The sequence below is a fragment of the Chenopodium album genome, chromosome 4 (assembly GCF_948465745.1).
Source record: "Chenopodium album chromosome 4, dcCheAlbu1.1, whole genome shotgun sequence".
In the NCBI taxonomy this organism is placed as follows: Eukaryota; Viridiplantae; Streptophyta; class Magnoliopsida; order Caryophyllales; family Amaranthaceae; genus Chenopodium; species Chenopodium album.
Window position 1 is genome coordinate 73422315 of NC_137837.1, and position 24349 is coordinate 73446663.

The window sequence follows — 24349 nt, forward strand, 5'->3', positions numbered from 1 at the left end:
AGATGGCTAAATAGTCAATTTTGCTGTAAGTGGTTTGAGATTTGAATCCTCTTATCAAGTGTTTGTGAATTGACGTGGCATCATGAATTGTTAGTGAAGTGAAGTGACGTGGCGTAATTGGGAAGAGTCTACGCATGGACGTTTTTATAAACGCCTTTTAATAGATTAGTATAGATGTTTTTAAGCCGAGAAATTGATTCTTTCACACAACATTTTGCGGACCGATGCCTGTTGCTTCATCTGAGAGAAAAGACCCAAGAGTAAAGGATGAGACTTTTCGTAATTAGCCTTATCCTAACCACCATCATCAATTCAATGAGATTCCGGGTTCATCCCATCCAAGCTCGCACTTTTTTTGGCTGGGTCGATCGGGCGGGGCATTTGATGATTCACTCCACTAGCTATAATTATAAAATTTCCCCTTTAAAGCATTATTGAGATTATTACAAAATAAAAAAAAGTGTTTTATTATTATTTTTTCTTTCACAAGCTCTACTTGTATCATTATTTTATTGTAATTTGACTCCCCCTACCAAACCAACTTAAAAAATATTTTTCTCACTAACTATTCCATATTAAATATTTTTGAAACATAAAAAATTAAAACAATTATCCTAATGTTTATTTATTTTTTATTTTATTTTAAAGTTCATACTACCTCTTCCTCAAAAAAATTTTTTAAAAAAATTATACATAGTACTCTGTATTAGATTGATTCGGGGTATTTCAAAAAAAAAAAAAAAGATTGATTCGGGTCAGCCTAATTGGATATTTTGCTGCCCACCCTACAGCCTCACTGGGTCTAACCGGGTTATTTTAACACTTTTTTTTTACACTTACTACCCAAAAAAAAATCTTAACAGTTGTTCATTTGTTCATATAATGAGCAGCAAAAATAATACAGATGTCTTCAAACTTGAGTCAACTAAAACCAAGCTAGTCAAAATCAAGCTTCCATGAAACTGAAATTCTGAATCCTCTTACACTTGTGAAGATAAAATTTATTTCCAATGATTGATTATCGTATGTTCTTTTCTCCTCTTTTTCTTGCATCTAAACTTCTCTTTCCTTTTAATTACAATGTTTATCTAGCTAGGTTCTGGAGTTTTGATTTGGATTTTGCTTTTGCTTCAATTATATTTGTTAAAATTACCCTTTAATTACTCACAAACAAACTCGTTAAAAGGTTGGATCTTTGATTTATCTTAATTTCTATAACAAAAAGTAATTAAATTTCTATGATTATAAGGAATAATCAGGTGTCCAACGTTCACTTAATTTTTGAGTTTTTTTTTTTTTTTTTTCACAAAGTCCAGAACTTAGTGCTTGTGTATAAAATCTAAGGTAAAATTTAATCCCTTAGTTTGAAATTGACAAGTCACTTATGTTATTTTTGGATATTCAAAAAGAAGTAATTACATTCTCTAATACTACTCCATAGATTATTAATACATCCATTTCATATTATTTGCAACATTTGAATATTTTATACAAGTATCTCACATAGTTGCAAATAATATGAAATGGAGGTCGTATTTGGTTTCTCAATATACTTTGTATTATATACAATAGAATTGGCTCAAGCTGCTGGAGTATGTTAATTGATCTGAGGGGTTATAAGTATAACCTGATCGGTTGTGAACGGAATTATTATGTTGTAGTAAATTGTTCCTATCGTTTGCAGTTAGTGTCATAGCCTCAGTGCTGCTGGTGATGATTGTAGCCCGTTTGCTAATAAGGGAACGGGTGGACTGGAAAAGGATTACAAATGGGATGAAGCCATTTACGGATGAATTGAATTTCATTTACAATGTACCAGGGTGGATTCTCTTCTACTATAATCTCAATGCCAGTATGCAAACACTTGAAGAAAAAAGGGACCGGTTGCAGGAAAGATTGAGTGATCAGAGAATGTGGATTGAAGACCAAGAGTTTCAGACAGGTAGGCGGAGAACCAGAGAAGCTGATGATTGGTTAGCTTCTGCAGGAATCAAATGCGCCGAGGTACAGAAGTTACTGCAGCAAATGAATGGAGAAACTTGTCATTTGAAATTTCTATATCAAGTATGGTCAGATAAAGTTGTTGAGAGATTGTTTCAAGAGATGGATGATCTTCACAGTTCAGGAGCATTTGAAGAGGCGCTATCTCCTGTTAGAGAAAGAGCAGAATTTGTGACTACACAATTGGTGGGTGATGCTGCAAAAGAGAATATGAAGAAAATTATGACGTTGTTACAAAATGGTGTTACTAATATTGGGGTGTATGGAATCGAAGGAGTAGGAAAAACTGCAGTTATGATGAACATTTATAATCAGCTTTTAAGGTCTTATGATCATGTTTACTTCATTGAAGTGCCTAAGGATCACAGGGAATGTACTCTGCAGGGTGCTATTGCGAAAGTTCTAGGAATTGACTTGCAGGAAAAAGACGTGCCAAAAAGGGCAGCTTTGTTGCTGGGAGCATTGCGACAAAGAAATTTTGTTTTGATATTAGATGATTTGAGGGAACCTCTCTCAGAGGATAAGATAGGGATTCCGCTTGGTGTTGGGATAGGGAGAATGATTATCACTTCGCGGTCTCTTGATGTGTGTCAAAGATCTGGGTGCCAGGAGGTGATACAAATGGGTCCGCTTTCATATGATGATGGTTTGAATCTATTTAAGCAGGTTCAACAAGCATTCAAGCTAAAGCCTCCAATAGAAAATGTAGCACAAAGAATTGTTGAGCAATGTAGGGGTGTGCCTCTCAAGATTGTCGACAAGGCAACAGATCTAAGAGGGGAGGCTGACATTAACATCTGGGAAAATAATCTCAAAGAGATGTTAAAAGGGTAACACTAGAAACAATTTTTCTATATTGTACCTTAATGATAACAATATTAACTAAGTCGTGTGTAATGTTTTCATGAAAGTTTGTGTTAATGTTGACAGCAATAGCACAATACTGTGAAGTATGTGATTTAAATGTTCATAGCCAATTTTACATCAGTTATTGTGTGACTGAGAATACATGAAATACTTTGGGGGGGTGAGGTTGCATTGCAGATTACTATAATTTGTTTTGCCAACTAAACACGCAGTTAGTGGTGTTCTTCAACTTCACTATCTCATGTTGCCAGGTACCTCTAGTCACAATTGAGTTGAAGGGAGTTGAAGGGTGCAATTGTATCAAAAATAGGATGAAATCTGGTGGAATCTTATGTCGTGTTTTTTTATGTTAATGTACCTAATTAAGACTTCAGTATTTATGGACTTGAAGGTTGCATTGCAGAAGAAATGAAGGCGAACCACCTACCACGACCAGAAGGAAGTGAAATCAGAAGGGCAGCTGCCAAGCATACAGTTCAATGAAAGAATTTGTTCTTATTTTAGACGGATTACCCAAAGACTTTGCTCTCGAGGATGTAAGCATCCCTTTGGAAGGAAACAAAGGGAAATTAATAATGACTTCTCAATGTTTGTAAAAGAATGTTGTGTCAAGAAACTGTTGTGTTGGAACCCCTGTCTCAAGAGGACTCAGAGAATTTGTTCATGGAGAAACTAGCAGCAGATATTCCTATTTCTGAAGACATTAGGAATGTTGCTCGCGATATAATTCAGGAATGTAATGGCATACCATCGAAAATCATCGGTATGGCTGTCCGACTAAGAGGAGCTCCTTATGTAAATGAGTGGCTGGACACATCGTCTGATATGTGAATTCACTCTTGACAATGTAGATGAATAATGGAATGTAATTGATACATAATTGTATTGTAAGTCTAAGAGGATTCATTTTGATGAGTAACATTTATTATTTTAATAAAATCAGAGCTAAATCATCTAGAACATGCAAAACTCAACCATATCTAAACGAGTAGATTGTCACCATTAATCGCTGGCCACCCATCTCCCTAAAGTTAAATTGTTGATGTAACTTCCAGGAAATACGTACTAGTAAATAGTATAGGCAAGTTTGGACAGGAGACTTTAAAGGTTGACTCTCCCAACAAAGTTAATAATTTAAACTCATGTCTTCTACCAAAAGTGTACGACTTCACTTGACCTTTATTTTTTTAACTCCAAACTCAATTTTTTTGCTTCTCTTCTTTCTCTCTCTTCCTCATCAACCCTTTGGGAAGATACAGATAACAGATTCCTTCCAATGATTGAATATCGTAAGTACTTTACCAATTTATTTTTCTTGCATTTTATTTTCTTATTTAAAGTTTTAGTTAATTGATAGTTATTTATTGTATTATTGATTTTGTTCATTTTATATTTCTGGAGTTGAGATTTGGTTCAATTGATTTCCCATTTAAATTCTCTGCTTTTTATGTCTAGTAAGGAGTAACAGGCAATAAATTTTGCAACTTGACCAAATGTTGATTGTTGCAACAGTTGTAGTGAAAGCAAAATGTTATGAGATAGCCGATATAGCTAGTTTAGTTGGTAAAGTTTTCGGAGATTTTCTCATAATATTAGTACGGAGTAATAAATTACCCGAGTCTTACAGAAATATATCTGATGAGGCTAAACCTATCTAGATTATAGTTTACAAGATGCTGGTTTTTGGAAGTTAATACATTGATTGTCTTTAATTTAGTTGATTGTGAAATATGAAATTAAAATTCAATAAAAGGAACTGCAATTTAAAACATTAGGGGGTGGTCACTTATCTAAACACAAGAATAAGTCACGTATACTATCAAATTTCCGGGATAGTTGTAAATTTATAACGTTTATAGTTGTCACATCTCCTAAGATAGTATTTGGATTTCTCTATACGCCATTATATGAAAAGAATCGTGAGGATTTCTCTAATTTTGGGATTATGAAATCTGATCGATTCTGGATGAAGTAATTATGTACAGGCAAATTCAGAGAATAGACTAGGGAATTTTTAATGTGTGCTCCTTTCTTCTGCAGTGAATGCAGTATATACGGCGCTGCTGCTGTTAATTACAGTAGTCTGTTTGCTAAGAACAGAACGCTTGGACTTGACAAAGATCTTAGATGGGATTGATTCGTTTAAGGATGCATTGGACTTCATTGGCAGTTTACCACGGTGGATCCACTTCTACAACAATCTCAACGTCAACGTGCAAACACTCCATGAAAGAAGGGACAGGTTGCATGTAAGACTAGATGATATGATAATGCAGGTTGAAGATCAAGAGTTTCAGACAGGAAGGCGGAGAAAAAGAGAAGTTGATAATTGGATATCTTCTGCTGGAACCAAATGCAATGAGTTAGAAACGTTGTTGCTACAAGATATGTTGAGAGAAACTAATTATTTCTGGAAATTCTTATATCGAGCTTGGTTAGGTAATCTTGTTGAGAGACTGATTCGAGAGGTGGATGATCTTTACAGTTCGGGAGTCTTTGAAGAGGTACTGTCTCCTGTTAGAGAACGAGTGGAATTCATGGAAACACAGCTGGTGGGCAAGGCTGCAAATGAGAATAGCAGGAGAATTATTACGTGGTTACGAAATGGAGCTACTAGAATTGGGGTGCATGGAATCAAAGGAATTGGAAAAACTGCTGTAATGAAAAACATTCATAATCAGCTGTTAAGATATTATGAACATGTTTACTTCATTACAGTAACTGAAGACCAAAATGAATATGATTTGCAGGGTGCTATAGCAAGAGATTTAGGAATTGATTTGACGGAAGAGGACTTGCCAAAAAGGGCAGCTTTTTTGTATCGAGCATTGCGACAAAGGAACTTTGTGCTGATATTAGATGGCTTGAAGAAATATTTCTCGGAAGATAAGGTAGGAATTCCTCTTGGTGCAGGAACAGGGAAAATGATCATCACTTCACGGTCTCCTGATGTGTGTCGAAAAATTGGGTGCCAGAACAATATAATAGCAATAGATCCACTTCCGGATGATGAAGCTTTGGATCTATTTAAGCAGTTGCAACAAGCATTGAAGCTTAAGCCACCAATAGAAAAAGTAGCCCAGAGTATTGTCAAGCAATGTATGGGTGTGCCTCTCAAAATTGTCGAACAGGCAACAAATCTAAGAGGAGAAGATGACATTGGCGCCTGGGAGAATAGTCTCAATGAGATGTTAAAAGGATAATACCTCGAAAATCTGTTCTAGTTTATACCCAACAACCCCTTTGGTATGCAGCAACATATGAAGAATGACAATAAGTTAATGAAATTGTGTGTTAAGTTGAAAGGAAAGTCCATGCTTATGTTGATAGTAAAAACACTGAACTCTGATTCTCTGAAGTAGGTGTTTCACACTTTCATATCCATTTAAGAGCCTGACAAAAAGTTTATGAAATATAAAGGGGGTGAGATTGCAGTTATATTGAGTATCTCTATCTCATGTTCACTTCTTTGTCTATGTTCGTTCCGTTGCAGTAAAAATCCCAATTAGATATTAGTCGTGAAGGAATTTCTCAAACTTTCTTTGAAATTGAGTTTTCTTATTCAATGTATGCCATCTTAATACATCCCCAATTAGAACATTGGTCTAGAATAGGTAACAACAGCAAAGAGAATTAATGTATTAACTATAATAAATCTGTTCTTTTAGCCAACAAAATTCAACAGGTGCAACTCGATGCCAAGGAAAAAATATAGAGCAGTTCCACAAATATAGACGCCTGTTTGAAGCGAAAAAATGGAAAAGCAAGTGCACTAGTTGCTGGGCCGGTCTTTGCAGGAAGTTTTTTTTTTTTTTTTTTTTCTTCATGGGCATCCTTCCTGAGTTCACTGGAAGAAGCAGCGGCAGAAACTTCTAAAATGCAGTTCAGCTGTAAGAAAGTCATTGAAAGATGGTCTCAGCTGCTAACACCCATTAAAATAGAAACTATAGGGACTGAAATGTGCATGTATAATTCTAGGAGGCGATAATCAAGCAACGGAAGTGGAATTGAAGCCTATCTACACCATTGCCTTGGTCTCCAGCCTCAACAGTGACCAAACTACCGACTCATAGGCATTAGGGCAGACTCAATGAATACACTATCCAACCTCTAGAGCAGACTCAATGAATACACTATCCATAAAAGAAGCAGCTCGTCTTTCCCTCCAACCCCCTTGGCAAGAAGATTGCTGACAATATATAGACAAGTGAATTATAAAATTGTGCTTAATAAGAATGAACAAAGTACAATGTTATGTATTATTAAATCAATGTTAAAACTATGATTAGTCAAAAGTGTGTTAAGAATTAATTTTGTAGTTTCTCTTTTTTACCCACTCACAGGGGTTGGTGATTCTTATGGTCAATATGAAAGGTAAGGGACTGTCAGATTCTCAACACTCCAACATATGGTAAATGAATGCCTCAGCCTCACTGACATAAAATCCCTGTTTATATATGAAAAAAGAAAAATAGCCATAATTCACTTGCTGAAGCTAAAAGATGAACCAAAGTAGCAAGAAATCAAAGAGCAGGATTTAACTACGACATATTACCTTCTTAAATGATGATACTCCCATAGGCTTCAGAGGAGAGAGCATTCCCAACTAGTATCAACAGCACCTATAATTTTCTCATGTAATACAGCTCCAGAACAAGCAATTATTCCACGATCAAGACCTTCCAAATACACTCCCCTTGAAAAGTCCAGTGGGCGTCCTCCGGCATCAGTTACCACACCACCAGCCTCTTGTACGATAAGCACACCAGCAGCATGATCCCATATCTTCTCTTTATAACCAGCTGTAGCAAACCTCATATAAATTTCGGCATCTCCTCTAGCTATGGCTGCATACTTCACCATACTATATACACGCAAAGGCTTCTTCCTGGAAACAATTTATTTAAATTGGAGCTGTAAGGTTCAAATACAAACTGTAGAACTTGAAGAATAAACAATGATGACATTAGTCACATTACAGTTATCAGAGAGGTATCAAGCCTTTCATGTATGAGCCAAGTTAAGATTTTACATGTGTATAATTTAACTGCATTGATAACATTGCCACTAAAGCCAAACTGACACTTTACAGCATCAAGTTTTGGAAAATTATTCTCATATCTAGCAGAAGAAAGGAGGTGCATATAACCACAGGACAAACGAGATAACACAAAAGAGAATACAAACCAATCCTTGAAATACTAAGTTAAATGTGCGAGCAGGTTGAGAACATGCCTAATTGCATACTTCATATTATATATGGACATGCAATCTAGACAAATGAGATCTTACTATATTCATGACTTCACATTTCATGATTGATATGAGATAAACTTCACCTCAAGGCTTAAACAATGAGAACATCAGTGAAAATAGAGTGTTATTTTGGTAGTCAAACACACACAAACACTCAAATACACCCACCTAAGTCCAGCACTGTGAGCAACCCCTTCTGTGAAAGAATGACTGGTATTGGCTTTTTCCACTGGTTCACAAAATGTTGCAAGAGCTGGATCCTTAACAGAGGAAACTTTAATTTTTCTCGCAGAGTCAAACAAGTTAAGCTTCGATTCTCCATGAATTAATGGCTGCATCCATGCTTTACCAGTGCCTCTCTTTGCATACATTACACAGCCTTTCTCCCACATATCAGGAGAGGTGGAGGACATTTCTGGTGTGAGTTGATGATGGTGGTTCACTAGACCCTTCTTCACAGGGTAGTTGGGGCACCCCAGGACTCCAAGTATTACTCTTCCATCCTCGATCAATGCTAGGGCAACAGCATACTGATTGCCACGTACAAAACCCAGGGTTCCATCAACAGGGTCCAAAACCCAATGTCTTCCTTTAGGACCACCAGAAGAGTTGCATCGACCAATGGCTTCAAGCACTTGGTTGGGGGCAAGAGGAATGTTTGAGACTTTAAGACCAAATCTAGGAGCTTCTGAGAAACTTTCGTTCACCGTATTCACCACTGCTTTCAATAAGTCGGACTTTGAGAGAGTCTGTGCATCTTCCTCAGCAACAATGGACAAATTTTGGCTTCCGAAAGATTCTGACAGTATTTGGCTAACAACAGCTTGTACACTATAATCTGTTCATGCAGTAATGCCGATCTGTCATCAAATTCATGTGCACAAAGCATAACACGAATATAAAGTCAAATTTGAATGAATACACAAGTGTAAAGGCTATCCATCAATTTACAAAACCAAAATAACTTCATAATTGATTGCAAAAACTTAACCAAAAAAAAAAACTACTGACATTGATGCACCAATGCTGCTCAAGCAAAGGTAAGACAATCTTCAAAACAAAAAAAATAAAACTCCTATGATTTAGTGTTTAAAAAAGCTAGTGGCAGAACATCTTTCTAATTCACTAAGGAACACCTTTTATATACACCCATGTGCATATAGAGGTAGGTGTACCCAAGGGTGCTCATTTGATATTATATTTTTCTCATTTCAAGATTTTAATGAGCAAAAAAAACCCTTAGGTGCACCTTGCACTATAATTTAAGTTTTTTTTTTTTTTTTTTTTTTTTTCTTTTTACCAAGCCATAATTAGACCAGAAAACTTCTAATTCTGATTCACAACTCGATACGACTGCATGACAGGGCATACACAGCATCACCCACAGTCATTTTATTATGAGTTGCCATTCTGTTCATTTTGATAGAAAGTAACCTCCAGAGACATATATAGGACTTCTCTGAAAAGCCCTCTAGAGATACTTCAATAACAATTGTGAGTCTTACATTCCATTACATCACTTTCTTTGGCAGATTGAATTTCACTAATTGGCTAATCATGCAAAATTTATCATGGAAAGAATACTTTACTTCTTTACATTGGTGAATTTGAAAGAAATTCATAACAGCCTTCAAAGTATAAACCTTTATATAATTAACACTTCAAACCATATATCATTTCTTAAGTACACCCAGAGTGCATGTATAATGTACAACAGACATTCAATCTAAAGGTATTCTCATTGAGACACCATTATCAAATAATCAATACTAAATGCAAGATTATCAAAGTTGTAAGAAAAATCTAACCAAATTCTCCACTAAAGAAGTCTAAAGGTATCCTCATTTATACACCATTATCAAACAATCAATACTAATGCAACATTATCAAAATTATTTAATCAAACACTCCATTAAAGGGCACCCAGAATTATCAAAAATGTAAATTATTAAAACATAACAGCATCATACAAAAATTCATAATCAACCCACATTGCCATTAAAATCATTAAACCAAAACAATACAAAAAACCCCAGAAAACATTCATACAATTGAAGCATACCCATCAAACAAAACACCAAATTCATGCCAAAATTCATGAAACCCAAATCATAAAAACCAAAAAAATACAAATATGAATAAGAAAAGAGAATTACCAGCAACGGTGACAAGAGAATCATCATCTTTAGAATTGACCTGGGAAGCATTAGCAGAAAGCAAGCTACTCTGAACTCTCTGACATAAAGCGCAAGCCAAATGAACAACTCGAACAGCAACATCCAATTCCTTGGAAAACAAAAACTCACCTTCCGCCATTTTTAGTCCAGGTTCATTCAAAATCGAGGAGAGAGAAAATGAGGGAAATTGGGAGATGGGAATTGGAATTACATGGTATAATTATAATAATAATAAAAATAAAATTGAAGGGATTTTAGAGCTTTTGAGAGGGTGGAAGTTCCTGGTCCATTAATCTCTCTTCCATAAGAAAGGAATTTGTAACAGAGTTTTTACGTTTTTTGGTTGGTTTTTGATTCGTAAATTATACAGTATTATTGAAAATTGGAAAGAATGATTTCATATGCACCTTCCGTTTGTTTGTGAGTGTGGCAAAGTGGCCTAACTCTTTAATTAGCTTTTGGCATAAGAGTGTAAAGTGTAATATTTTTTTTACTTGATCCGCTTTGACTTTTACACTATTTTTTATTTCTATTTTGACCGTATTTTATGAATAATATGCAAGGAAAAACATATTTATGTAGAGTTTATTAGAATCTTTTCAATAAGTACTATCACAATATACAACTTTTATAATTTTTACTTATAGAAATAAAGTTATTGATGGTTAAAGTTGTGTATCGGCAAGTGTGATAATAGAAACAGGTCAAGAAAAAAAAAACACAAAGGAAGTGGTATTTATCCTCCCATAACTTGAGTCATGGATGATTTTAATAACACGATATTGGTATTCCGATAGTATCTTCTATCAATACCAACAAAAACATTTTTACATCTACTGATATATATTAAAGAAAAAGTATTTTGGTATAATGATGATACCATCTAAAATATAATTTAATACCAATGCGTGTTATTAAAGTTCTTTATAGCTCAAATTATTATAAATAATAACATAAATAAGTGTTTCTCTAATAATAAGCTACGAGAATACTACTATTTAGGATGCATATACTCCCTCTGTATTTAAATAAGTGAAATGTTTTACCTTTTTGCATTATTCATCTAATTGACTTTGACTAATATTAGTGATTTAGGGCATGTTCTGATTGTCTAAACTGAGCTGAATTAAAGTAAACTAAACTGAATATTTATGAGAGAAGGAATTAAGAACTGAACTGAACTTATTAGAACTGAACTACTGAACTGAAAATAATCTAAAGAGAACAGGCCCTTATACATAAATAAGAATAAATATAGTCTTGTGAGTACTTGTTGGAATCGTCTCATTTAATATTTTATTAATATTAAATTGTTATAAGTTTTATTTATTGATAATTAAATATATTATCAATCAATATTTTGCATTAGCATACGTTTACAAGAGAAATATTTCACTTATTTAAATATATATGAAGGGAGTAATAAATAGTTAGTTACTCCCTTCGTCCTCTCATTTCTTATTTTTCATTGGAATTAAGGTTTTTGTAGCTAGTTTTCTTAAACCATGTGATTGGAAGTATCAAAGTACATTAAGGCCCCGTTCTTTAAAGCTTCTCTGCTTTGCTGAGCCCTGCTTTGCTCTGCTCTGCACAAAAGAAATCTGCTCTGTTCGGTTATGCTCTGCTCTGCTCTCTATTTTCAAATAATAATTAATAATAACAACAATAATAATTAATATTTAATAATAATAATAATTAATATTATATTGATGATAATAATTTATTATTTTGAATAATTATAATAATTATTAATATTAAAAAAAAAATTTAATAAAAATAATAATAATAATAATAATAATAATAACAATTAATAACAATTTCTTTTTGGTGGTGGTGGTGGTGGTGGTGGTGGTGGTGGTGGTGGTGGTGGTAGCAGTAGCAGTAGCAGTAGCAGTAGCAGTAGCAGTAGCAGTAGCAGTAGCAGTAGCAGTAGCAGTAGCAGTAGCAGTAGCAGTAGCAGTAGCAGTAGCAGTAGCAGTAGCAGTAGTAGTAGTAGTAGTAGTAGTAGTAGTAGTAGTAGTAGTAGGAGTAGTAGCAGTAGCAGTAGTAGCAGTAGGAGTAGTAGCAGTAGTAGCAGTAGTAGCAGTAGCAGCAGTAGTAGTAGTAGTAGTAGTAGTAGTAGTACCAGTAGCAGTAGTAGTAGTAGCAGTAGCAGTAGTAGTAGTAGTAGTAGTAGTAGCAGCAGTAGCAGCAGTAGTAGTAGTAGTAGTAGTAGTAGTAGTAGTAGTAGTAGTAGTAGTAGTAGTAGTAGTAGTAGTAGTAGTAGCAGTAGTAGCAGTAGTAGCAGTAGTAGCAGTAGTAGTAGTAGTAGCAGTAGTAGCAGTAGTAGCAGCAGTAGCAGTAGTAGCAGCAGTAGCAGTAGTAGCAGTAGTAGTAGTAGCAGTAGTAGCAGCAGCAGCAGTAGTAGCAGTAGTAGTAGTAGCAGTAGTAGTAGTAGCAGTAGTAGTAGCAGCAGTAGTAGCAGTAGCAGTAGTAGTAGTAGCAGTAGCAGTAGTAGCAGCAGCAGTAGTAGTAGTAGCAGTAGCAGCAGTAGCAGCAGCAGTAGCAGCAGTAGTAGTAGCAGCAGCAGCAGTAGCAGTAGTAGCAGCAGCAGTAGCAGTAGCAGTAGCAGTAGCAGTAGCAGTAGCAGTAGCAGTAGCAGTAGCAGTAGCAGTAGTAGTAGTAGTAGTAGTGATGATGTTGAAATCTGCTCTGCTTGACTCTGCTCTGCTATCCTAAAATTTGCCCTGCTCTGCTGAAATTTAATTTGCTCTGCTCTGCTGACCCCTACTCTGCTCTGCCTAGAAGCTCAAAAGAACAGGGCCTAAGTGCAATTAAATAACAAGTGAGAGAAAGAAAAAAAAGAGGTTAATAATTGCCAAAAAGAAGAAGAAGAATGAGGAGAGAGAACACATGTTGGTGGATTAATAAATGCCAAAAATATTTGGCACAAAAAATTAGTAAAAATTGAGGATAATTTGGGGATTAAATTAGGATAATGAGGTTAAAAATGTAAAAAAAAAAAAAAAAAAAAAAAAAAAAGCACTTACTAAAAAAGGAAAGATTCTAACAATGGGAAAAGGAATAGTGGACTCTAATAAAAAGGGCAGAGGGAGTATATCCTAATGTGTGATTGTATTAGAGGTATACATGCATAAGTGAACATTAAATATTTAAAATTCATGGTTAACTCTTTTTAATATGACTTAATTTTTTTTATATGACTTAATTGACATACGATGTGTTGTTAGACTAGTGGTAAAACTTAAATTTATTTAGCTCGATCATAGTACATATATATATATATATTGTAACACCCCCAAATCTCCCTCTACGTAAATACTATATTTATATGTATACAAATATCGTAGAAGTAGACTTGGGCGTATTACCGCCACGTGAAAACGTAAGGCTTACTTAATTACTCAAATTGCAGCGGAAAAATAACTAACTTTTATTAATAATAATATGAATAACCATAATAACTGTTTCAAAATAAACCAATAAAAAAAACTTGTCCAAACATAAATAAAATTAATTCCTAACTATGTGATCCCAATCCCGACTCTAGTATGCGCACGAACAACTTCACACCTGAAATCAAGACTGCTTACCAAAATGGTAAACAGGGCGAACCAAAACAAAAAGGAAAGCAGATTAGCAAAAACGCTAAGTACGTATAAGTGCAAGGCATGTAAATACTTTTATTAGGCAAACATGCTTTCGAAATAACCATTTAAATTTAAACCTGTCACGAGTCATTTTCCAAAATTAAACTTTCCAAAAATAATTAAACCTTCCAAGGGTAGTAATATCCATCAATAAAAGCTTTCCAAACCAATAGATTTCCAATTTATAAACTTCTCAATTTTTTTGATATATTTCTAAACCAATTTTCCTCACCTAAGTGTGCACGCCTCCCAAGCAAGTTATATTATACTCGAGGAAAGACCAGATCATACAAAGTTCATGGTCTTACTTAACCAGTCCCGGGTAGAGGGACAATTAAAATATCAAATACTCAGGCTCATAATGAGCTGCAATTTAATTGAATCAAGTGATTTATAAATCAAACAACTTTTATTAAATCGATCAACACTTTTAGAGATCAAACCTTCAAATCATAAAATTATATACTTTAACTCGTCATGAAAATTGTTAACTTAAATATTCATACGCAACATTTATTCAAACAATCATTAAAACAAACATTATACAAAACACGCATTCAAAAATTGTATCAAGGACCTAGCCACCTATACGTACCTTGATCACGAGAACAATAAGGTACGACTACTAAACTTGACCACGATCGAGAGACTCCTCCTACACAAATAAAATAACCTTAATTAATATAAGGTTAACAAAATAACACAAAACCAAAAACACCATTCTATTGTGCATGAACTACCTAAATATTAAACTTTATCAAAATAGTGCTATTAGTATAGTTGGGTGGTCATTGGTGGCGGAAGAGGTAGTTGTTCGGTGGCAACAACTTGGTTATGGGTTGCAGAGTTTATTTAAGCTAGATAGAGTAAGAAGAAGGGGTGGTGAGATAGAGTACTTACTTTGATGCCTCGTACCCTAGACATGATACTAGGAATATCATAATAACAACATAAACATGATCATAACATCAATTAAACCATTAAAGTACTTACTTTGATGCCTCGTACCTCTTTCTAATAACAAAATACACACGTTAGTAACTTCAAGGAAAATAATAAAACAACAATTAAATTAAATAATTGAAAGAGAGATTTGGGACCAAACCCTCAGAAATTAAACCTTTTACGTCTAGGGCGAAGGCAACTTCGAATATGGCTAAGTGTTTCTAGATCTAATGAATGCGGAATTTTGTATGTAAAAAGCAATTTTAGAAGAAAGAGAAAAGAGATGAATGAATGAATTAGAGAATGCGAGAATTAAAAACTGATTGTAGGTGATTAAAATTGAAAACTGGTTGTAGGTGAATATAGATGAATGTTGATGAGAATTGGTCAATATTAATTAAAACTGATTGTTGATGAATATAAACGGAGTTTTTAATACGTTATTTATAGAGAAAATCAGCCAAAAAGATAAATTAACAAAACATGGTCCTGACGCACGTGAAACAGAGCTGGCGCCAACCCTGGCTAACTGGCGCCAGGCGCCAATGCCTGGAGTCAGGCGCCAGACCTGTTTTTGACGCGTTTTCGAAAATCAGATAAATTTGTCGTACTGGAGGATAAAATCGTATCTTTTCCTCGAAAATGCTTTTTGATTTTAATTAAAACTCTGAAAAGTCAACAAAAGTCAATTTATCAATGTTAATTGAATTAGGAATGAAAAGAACCTTCTAGAAGAATCTAGAAGACTAAAACCATTCCTAATTGCATTAGGAATGATAAATCATATTAGGCCCTCCCCTAGATCATTGGGCCGCATATAAGGCTCAAACCGGGCCCAATTTAGTAAATTGGCCATAACTTCCTCAATATTCATCGGAATTGAGCTTATAATATATCGTTGGAAAGCTCTTGTCAAGCCCCATCCAACTACACTACTATTGGACTCATATCATGGACCAACCAAACTGGATTGACTGTTTTCTTAAAATAAGTTTTCAAAAACAGAGAGAAGAGAAAAGAAATTAAAACTATCCGCAACGCTAGACTTTCCACACTTTCGCTTCATTCGATTATGATTCAACGTGAAAGGTACTCATCACCGGGTTTGGTTTTGGGGAGACACAAATGGGTGTCTACACACACACACACACACACACACACACACACACACACACACACACACACACACACACACACACACACACACACACACACACACACACACACACACACACACACATATATATATATATATATATATATATATATATATATATATATATATATATATATATATATATATATATGTAAAATTTTTCCATAAAGTTAATATTAGACTATTTTGAAGATTTTATATGTAATCTTTGTTGCGACAATAAATACTGCATAAAGTTATCGAAGTGTTTTCGTGGTCTTCGGAGCCTTGTTGGTGGGTTTTGAGGGTTGTAAGATTAAACAATCCCTTATTAGTTGGGTTAGTGGTCCGGGTTGTAGCCTTGTTGGGGTGTGAATGTGTTCCCCTAGTAGTTAAAACAGATTTCCAGGGGGAAAGTTATTTGTGCAGGTGGATGGTTTTCCCTGCATATGGAGTTTGCAGGAGGAGTGTGGTTTTAAGGGAAGAGTTTGGTTTGCAGGTCTTGTTGCTAGGTTGTGGGATGATATGGGCATTCAGGTAATTGCTATATTTGTAAAATAATTGTAACCGTATACATATAAAATAACAGCAATGGAATGCCAATCTTCGGCCTTTATTTGTAAAGTTTCTATTCTTTGGTAATCAAAGCCCAACGATCTATGAACTAGCTTGTATTTGACTAGCCAAGCGGACAAACGACCCTACATTTTGTTTCTATCTCCCTCATTTGTTTATTTGTTTGTATAAATATTTTATTTCCATTTACTTTACGATATGCTGAAATTTCTTAAAATTGACCTGCTGCTTAATTCACTAATTTGGGTGAAGATGCGGAGCTTTTGTATTTGAAAAATGTTTTATCATCCCTTTGTTAGTTTGGGTGATGACAAGGTTAGTCGTCGTTGTTAATCAATATCTTGAAGGAGGCTACCCATCTTTGATGTTTTGGTTAAGCAAAGTCCTCCATTTTCTTGCATTCATTGTTGGTGGAGTTGCAAGAGGAGAACCTGCATTTGGATGCACGGTTTCTCATAGAGTCGTTACATTATATGACTCTTTAGGTTTTATTCCCAGACTCCTAGGATGCAATTATGCTTTTCGATCCCAAGGAGTGGAATGGTGTCACATGTTCGTTTTTCAACAAAAGGGTGTATATTTCAGGGTCTTTCGTCTCCTAACAATTTCTATCTACCACTTTGGGTTCTTTTCAATGTTTGTGATTTGCGTTCTTGGTCCATCTTGACTGTTTCAGTTCATTTGGCTTCTCTTGGTCCACAGTTTGGATGTGGTTCGGTTTTCTTGGTTGTTCGGGCTCCGCAGTTATTGGCACTACAACAAAATAAAGCAAAGGTAACAGTGTAAAACCATTGCCTAATATAAATAAAGTGTTGCCTTGTAGCTAAGGCAATACATTTTTATTCAAAGGCAACAATTTTGAAAGCCAAGGTAAAATGATCTTTTACAAAGACAACAAATGAAAAATGTTGTCATCTAAGGAGATAATTCGAAAATGTATCTAAATGTTGTCACTCCAAGCATTTAGTAGATGGTAGGGCTCGAACTTGTGACTTCAAAGTCACTAGGTGAGTTCCCCACCAACTTCACCAAATTTGCTTTTACACACACACACACACACACATCTTAAATTATGTTGTCTTTTTAATATAAATGTTGCAATAGATGGAAACATAGATATTAATGTTACATTTTTAAACAATAGGTTTGTTACCGTTTTCTTTTCATGCAACAATTATTATGTTTGTTGTCTTAGACAAGAAAAAGGTAACACTTTAAGCGATTGTTGCCTTATATAGTCTAGAGCAACACTTTTTTTCTGTTACTTTAGTTTAAGGTAACAAATAACTATTGTTGCGTTAGATTATTAAGAGTAACATTTCTGTAAGTGTTGCAATCTTAAGTGTTGCCTATACTCATTATTTTTTTGTAGTGTGGTTTGCTGCAAGATCATGCCAGTATTTTGTTCTCTTCGTTCTTCCTGTAATAGTACTTGGTGTGTGTCTTTTAGTGTTTAGGTTGCGATACTGCTTTTCTTTAATAGTATCTTTTGTCTCAAAAAAAAATATACCTTGTTAAAGATTTGCAATTGAACTTTTACTTTTTCATGATATCTTGGAAGGAAAGATACTAGACTATATCATACTCCTAGCTTATTCCTTTGTTTTGTAGTTAAAAAAAAAAATCCTGAAATTACGGAGTATTCTTTTATGAAATCTTTAATAACTTTGTGATTTCCTTAAAAAAAAAAAAAAAAAAAAAAAAAAAAAAAAAAAAAAAAAACTCTGTTGTAACTACCCCCTTTGTCCTATAATATAGTTCATGTTTAAGAAAGAGGAGAGAAAGTTGATAAAGTACATCAATAAAAGCGAAAAGTACAATAATAAACAAAAGTTAAAGAAAGAAAGTGGAAAAAAAGTAGTACAAAATATGTGCAAAATTAAAGGGCAAATTAGGAAAATAAATAAAGTTAAAAAAGTGAGGGCCAAGTATAATGGTCTTTCTATGCTATCCAAAAATAAAAACAATGAATAATATTTTGGTTTTCCAAAATAAAAAAACAGAAACTATATTATGGGACGAAGGGAGTATATGATCTCTTTTATTTGGTGTTGAGTGGTAGAGGGAATAATCGGTCGTTGGACAATCAACCTCAAGCCAAACAATATTTCTACCTAAACCAACCTAAGACAAGTCTAGGGTAAGTAAAGGATTGTATCCACAGGGAATGGGTATGAGTACACCGAGAATATGAAACGGTTGTAATCTAGGTCGGTCACAAGTTTGGGGTTTGATTAAATAACTACTATGGAGACAAACACTAGGGAAAGGAAATGGGAATCGACACCAACCAAACCTATGAATCAAAACAATAAGCAAGCATATACACAAATTGGGTGATAGAAAGGGCACTCAACATTGTCTTCTACCGAAGCCACCACACTAAGCATTCTTAAACCAAACTCAACTAGCAAGATAGGCTAACCAAGTCTTAATAATGGGAAGTAGACTACTAACTCAGGTTTGTCTTTCGATCGGTTCGAGATAGTACTAAGGCACAAATAATTGGGATTTCTCTCCTAATTACCGCAACTAATAAGACTACTATATCATCCAAACAAGGAACCGTAATCAAGATAGAAATTCGGTCTAATCATACAAGAGAAGGTTCACTTCTTTCAAAACCACAACACTAAGCATTCCTAAACCAAACTCAACTATCAAGATAGGCCAACCAAGTTTTAACAATGGGAAGTAGACTACTAACTCGGGTTTGTCTTTCGATCGGTTCGAGATAGTACTAAGGCACAAATAATTGTGATTTCTCTCCTAATTACCGCAACTAAGACTACTACATCATTCAAACAAGGGACCATAATCAAGAGGAATTTAGCATAATCATACAAGAAAGGGCTCACAACTAGACCTCATCTTTCAATGCAAGCATAGAAGTGAATACATGAGCAATAAGTGGCCATCCAATTACACATGCAATTAACCAATTCTTTAACAATCAATCATCAATCCAAAATGAACATGCAAGCACAAATATCAATCAACCCATGGCTTGGTTGGGTTATCACCCAACCCCTAGCTAACTAACTACTCACTAAACATGGTAAAGAACATTCTAACAACAATATCTAAGTTCAAAATAAAATCTAACAAACTGAAGAGAGTAGTAAGAACAAAGTAGATTGAACATGCAACAATAATTAACCAAGATTAAGAGAGAAATATATAATTCAAAGCAATAAAAAAACAGAAAATAAAGAGTAAGAGATAGAGGAAAGAGATTACTAATGAAGCTTCAAGGTTGAGAAAATGTTGAAAGTGAGAATACAAACTTCAATTAATCTACTTCAATGATTGAGTTGAGAGAAACTAAGCTAATTAATAAGAGTTTAGAGAGTTAAGGGACTAAGGAGACTAAAGGGAAGAAGGTGATCTTCTCCAAGGAAGAAGATGCAGAAAACTGAAGCCAAGGGTCGTATTTATACACCCCAAAATCACATAGTAAAATCCGCCCAAAAATATTCGGGTTTGCATGTAGGAGCGCCCGCTCCTACATAGAGGAGCGCCCGCTCCTCAGGCTGGAGCGCCCTCTCCTGGCTCTCGCGCGCCCTCTCCTCCTACAGCAATTTGAGGCAGTTTGTGGAAGATCAGGGAGGAGCGCCCGCTCCTACTATGGTGCACGCCCTCTCCTAGCTGGGAATAAAGAGAGACAGATTGTGGCACTTGGGGTAGGAGCGCCCTCTCCTCAGGGGTTGCACGCCCTCTCCTCTTGTGCTTTGCTTCCAATATAGTTCTTCATGTTCATGCTATATAACCAATTTCTCCTTGCATCTACAAACACGAACACACACATAAAAAGGATCGGGAAAGCCAAAAGTTGTAATCATACAAAAAAGGAGTCAGAAAGTGGGTAAAGGGGGGAAAATGGCAACAAAATTGTGTTAAAAATGTCATAATAAGTGGACAAATAAAACACTTATCATTGAGCGGTCAAATTTCCAATTTTAACCGCATATATGCCTCCAATTTCTCCAAACCTTGAATACTCGATCAGCTTTTATTAACTCTTAAACATGGCTATTGTGAGTACTGTGCAACGGAAGAGGAAGATACTTTACACCTTTTTTATAATAGTTCTATAGCAAGGTATGTTTGGACTAACTGCCAAATGCCAGGCTATCAAAATCTTAATGGATCAAATTCCTGTGTGCATTGGATCCAAAGCAATATCCTGCTGTTTTATAGTCAGGATGGAACTGAAAGTTGGCGGGTACAACATTTTGTGGCAAATCTCTAGTCGTTGTGGACTACAAGGAACAAGCGAATTTTTGAGGGAGACCATGGCTATCTAAGATCTTTCTTCATTAATTTAAATCTAGCTCTTACTCTTGTCCAAGATTTTAATAAAATCGATATTAGGAGCGTGGGGAGTTCAACAACTAATGTTCAAGATTCTCACTATCCGGCCACCAGGTTTTCTTCAGATTAATCTAGGCATGGTTTCCCGCCTCCTTTATTTCGAAGCCACTCCTAAGCCCTTTACTATTCGAGTAGATGGATCATGGCACAAATCGTCAAAATTATATAAGACAGGCTGGACGATCACTCTATCTGACCAAAAGGGAGAGAGATGCGGGGGGTACTTCTGGTATTGCTTCCTCGGCCGTTCATGCTGAGGGTCTAGCTTGCCTTTTCTGGGCCCGAGAAAATAGATATATATATATATATATATATATATATATATATATATATATATATATATATATATATATATATATTATATATATATATATATATATATATATATATATATATATATATATATAGCTATATACAGATTCTACTATGATGATCAACTCACTATGCAAAGAAGAGGCTTTATAAATGGACCTCTTCTGGATAGTTAAGGAAATCCGAAGGATAGGTAAACTTTTTCCAACATTGTGTAATCCTAAAAGTCGGAAGAGAAGATGTTTATCGACCTCACAAGCTTGCAAACCAATGTCGACAAACGGTTTCATGTTTTGCTACCTCCATTCCTTTTGATGTTTTTTAATTTTTTACTTCTTTTTTAGTTTTCTTTATTGTTTTCTGCTGTTGTAAAAAAAAAAAAATAATAATAATAAATAAACATGTTCTAGTATTCAATAACATCCATAGTTTCCGGTTTTCCACTACCAGAAATTTTTTATTAATAACAAAAATCGAAAATGTACCAAATTAATAAACCTTGTCGTCCTTGGGTATTATCACAGATATGTTCTAGTCGTGATCAAACTTAGAGGAGAAGACTATGTTAGGATTAATTCCTACAATAAACTTAAATCTTCATATCAAATTAATCGATAAATCTTAATTGCGGAAGCATACATGATTCCATGACAATTGATCGAACTCCTTCATCTTGATTATTCGTCTTCTTGTAAATACACACTCTAGGGTTTTTTCTCTATTGATGAGATATTATTGAGAGTCTATTGTATGTACTACTGGGGACCATAACCATGTCTATTTATAGAGACCCCCTTCCCTAATTCATCCATCACGCATTAGATTAGGTTCAATGGTTTCTACACATAAAACTAAACCCATACTCTATAAAAGACATAACAAGTCTAATAATAATAATTTATTTTTGGGCTAAACTATATGATAGCGTATAAATATAATCATAGATGTATAGTCCACATACAGTGGCGGATCCAGGATTTCCAAGTAGGGGTCGCGAGCACGTAGTTAAGAAAATTTAAAAATAAAATTAAAACCATACTTTATTTTAGCTATTCATATTAAAAAAAATTCCCACAAAAACGATTAGCAAAATAATAAACTGAGTTGTATTATTGATGCAATGCAATGTGTTAGTACATTGTTGTGCTACTTATTAATTGACAATGTGATTTTGGACATGCATACATTTGACCGAGAACTTAAAACAATTATTAAGATATATTATACTTATAAAAAATAATTACGGTTTAAAAAAAAACACTACGGTATGAGGTATCAAATTAATTATTTTTAGAAATTAATACTAGTGATTTTTACCCGTACTTTTATTTTAACAAACAATTCGTATATAATTTATCATTGTAGTTCATAAAATACTCCATACATCATAGATAATTTGTGAAAATGAAATAAAATCTTTATTAATAAGAGTAATGGAGAATTTTAAATTACTATTAATCTTATTAATGCTTTACTTATATATGTACATTATGGTATAAGAAATAAAGTCTAGGGGGAAATTGATTTGGAACAAAGAGTAATAATAAGGCCTCGTTCTTTAGAGCTGCTCTGCTCTGCTCAAATCAAATCTGCTCTGCTCTGCTCTACTAAATTTTCAAATAATAATTAATAATAACAACAATAATAATTAATATCCAATAGTAATGATTAATATTATATTGATGATAGTAATTTATTATTTTGAATAATTATTAATATTAAAAATAATTCTAATAATTATTATTAACAATAATAATAATAATAATAATAATAATAATAGTAATAGTAATAACAATAACAATAACAATAACAGTAGTAGTAGTAGTAGCAGCAGCAGCAGTAGGAGTAGCAGCAGTAGGAGTAGCAGTAGCAGCAGCAGCAGTAGCAGTAGCAATAGTAGCAGTAGCAGCAGTAGCAGTAGTAGTAGCAGCAATAGCAATAGCAGTAGCAGCAGTAGTAGTAGCAGTAGTAGTAATTATTATAAAATAAGGGGAAAGGGCAATTGTGTTTATTCATCCATTTTATGACCATCTATATATATACATGTATGATGTGAACATTGTAACCTATATATACAATGAAGAGTCCATTCTTGAGAGGGTTAATGAGAACTAATGACATATGCAGAGTTACAAGGATGCTATTAAAACCATACTTAAGATAGTCATAAAAGAGATAATTACAAGCTATAATAGGCATACATTATTATTTGTAACAATAATAATAATAGTAATAATAATTATAATAATAAAAAATAAATAAATAAATAAATAATAATAATAATAATAATAATAATAATAATAATAATAATAATAATAATAATAATATAGTAATAGTAATAGTAATAGAGTAATAATAGTAATAATAATAATAATAATAATAATAATAATAATAATAATAATAATAACAACAACAACAACAACAACATTAATAATAATAACATTAAGTTCTTTCAAAAAAAAATAAATAACATTAATAATAGTATTAATAATAACTAGCTTTTTGGCCCGTTCAATGCACGGGTTGTTACTTGGGTTAATTATTTTCATATGTAGGAAGATCGTTTCATTTCTAAATTTAGAAAAAAAGAGAGAAGGTAGAACCGTGAAAGAAGATGAATGAATTTAGTTAGATATATATACGTGAAGATTGTGGGATATAAAATGACATATTATTTTAAACTATATTTAAAGTCTAGGAGATGAAAATACAATTTTTATTATAATTTATATGTTTATGTAATGTGTATTAATTAAAACATTATTTTATTATGGTGGAAATGAAACACTTCATTTTCTTACTTGAATTTGCAAGTTGTATAATGCATAAAGACTTAAACATAAATATTAAGGGAGATAACATGTGGCATATGGTGTGATGAGTGACTTGTGAATTGTGATGCCATGTGTCATATAAAAATTTGTGTTTTGTGTTTTTAAATACTAAGTATAGATATAGATAGGTAGATAGATAGAAATCTGCTGTGTTCGGCTCGGCTTTGCTCCGCTATCCTGAAATCGCTCGAACTGCTGATGACCTTGCTTCAAAACACCAAA

General features: G+C 34.0%; 3 protein-coding genes across 5 annotated transcripts; 2 read left to right on the forward strand and 1 right to left on the reverse strand.

Annotated features, from left to right (window-relative positions):
• The first annotated feature begins 851 nt into the window (after positions 1-851).
• On the forward strand, positions 852-3812 carry LOC145627246 (putative disease resistance protein At3g15700). Of its 2 annotated transcripts, none has more exons than XM_081679635.1 (3): positions 852-1023; positions 1685-2831; positions 3272-3812. In XM_081679635.1, exons 1-3 carry the CDS (start codon positions 1011-1013, stop codon positions 3312-3314), a joined length of 1203 nt encoding a protein of 400 aa, XP_081535761.1. In that variant the 5' UTR covers positions 852-1010; the 3' UTR covers positions 3315-3812. The 2 variants fall into 2 exon arrangements, with proteins under 2 accessions (XP_081535761.1, XP_081535762.1); XM_081679636.1 differs by having other exon boundaries at positions 1689-2831.
• A 179-nt stretch (positions 3813-3991) lies between these two features.
• LOC145629302 (putative disease resistance protein At3g15700) lies at positions 3992-6306 on the forward strand. Its single transcript, XM_081681868.1, has 2 exons — positions 3992-4157; positions 4909-6306. Exons 1-2 carry the CDS (start codon positions 4145-4147, stop codon positions 6069-6071), a joined length of 1176 nt encoding a protein of 391 aa, XP_081537994.1. The 5' UTR covers positions 3992-4144; the 3' UTR covers positions 6072-6306.
• Positions 6307-6483: 177 nt separating this feature from the next.
• Positions 6484-10711, reverse strand: LOC145629303 (3',5'-bisphosphate nucleotidase AHL-like). Of its 2 annotated transcripts, none has more exons than XM_081681870.1 (4): positions 10281-10711; positions 8293-8962; positions 7424-7756; positions 6484-6715 (listed from the first exon to the last, which is right to left on the reverse strand). In XM_081681870.1, the coding sequence occupies exons 1-3, from the start codon at positions 10438-10440 to the stop codon at positions 7453-7455; spliced, it is 1134 nt and encodes a 377-aa protein (XP_081537996.1). In that variant the 5' UTR covers positions 10441-10711; the 3' UTR covers positions 6484-6715; positions 7424-7452. The 2 variants fall into 2 exon arrangements, with proteins under 2 accessions (XP_081537996.1, XP_081537995.1); XM_081681869.1 differs by having other exon boundaries at positions 6484-6756; positions 10281-10710.
• Between the last annotated feature and the right edge of the window lie 13638 nt (positions 10712-24349).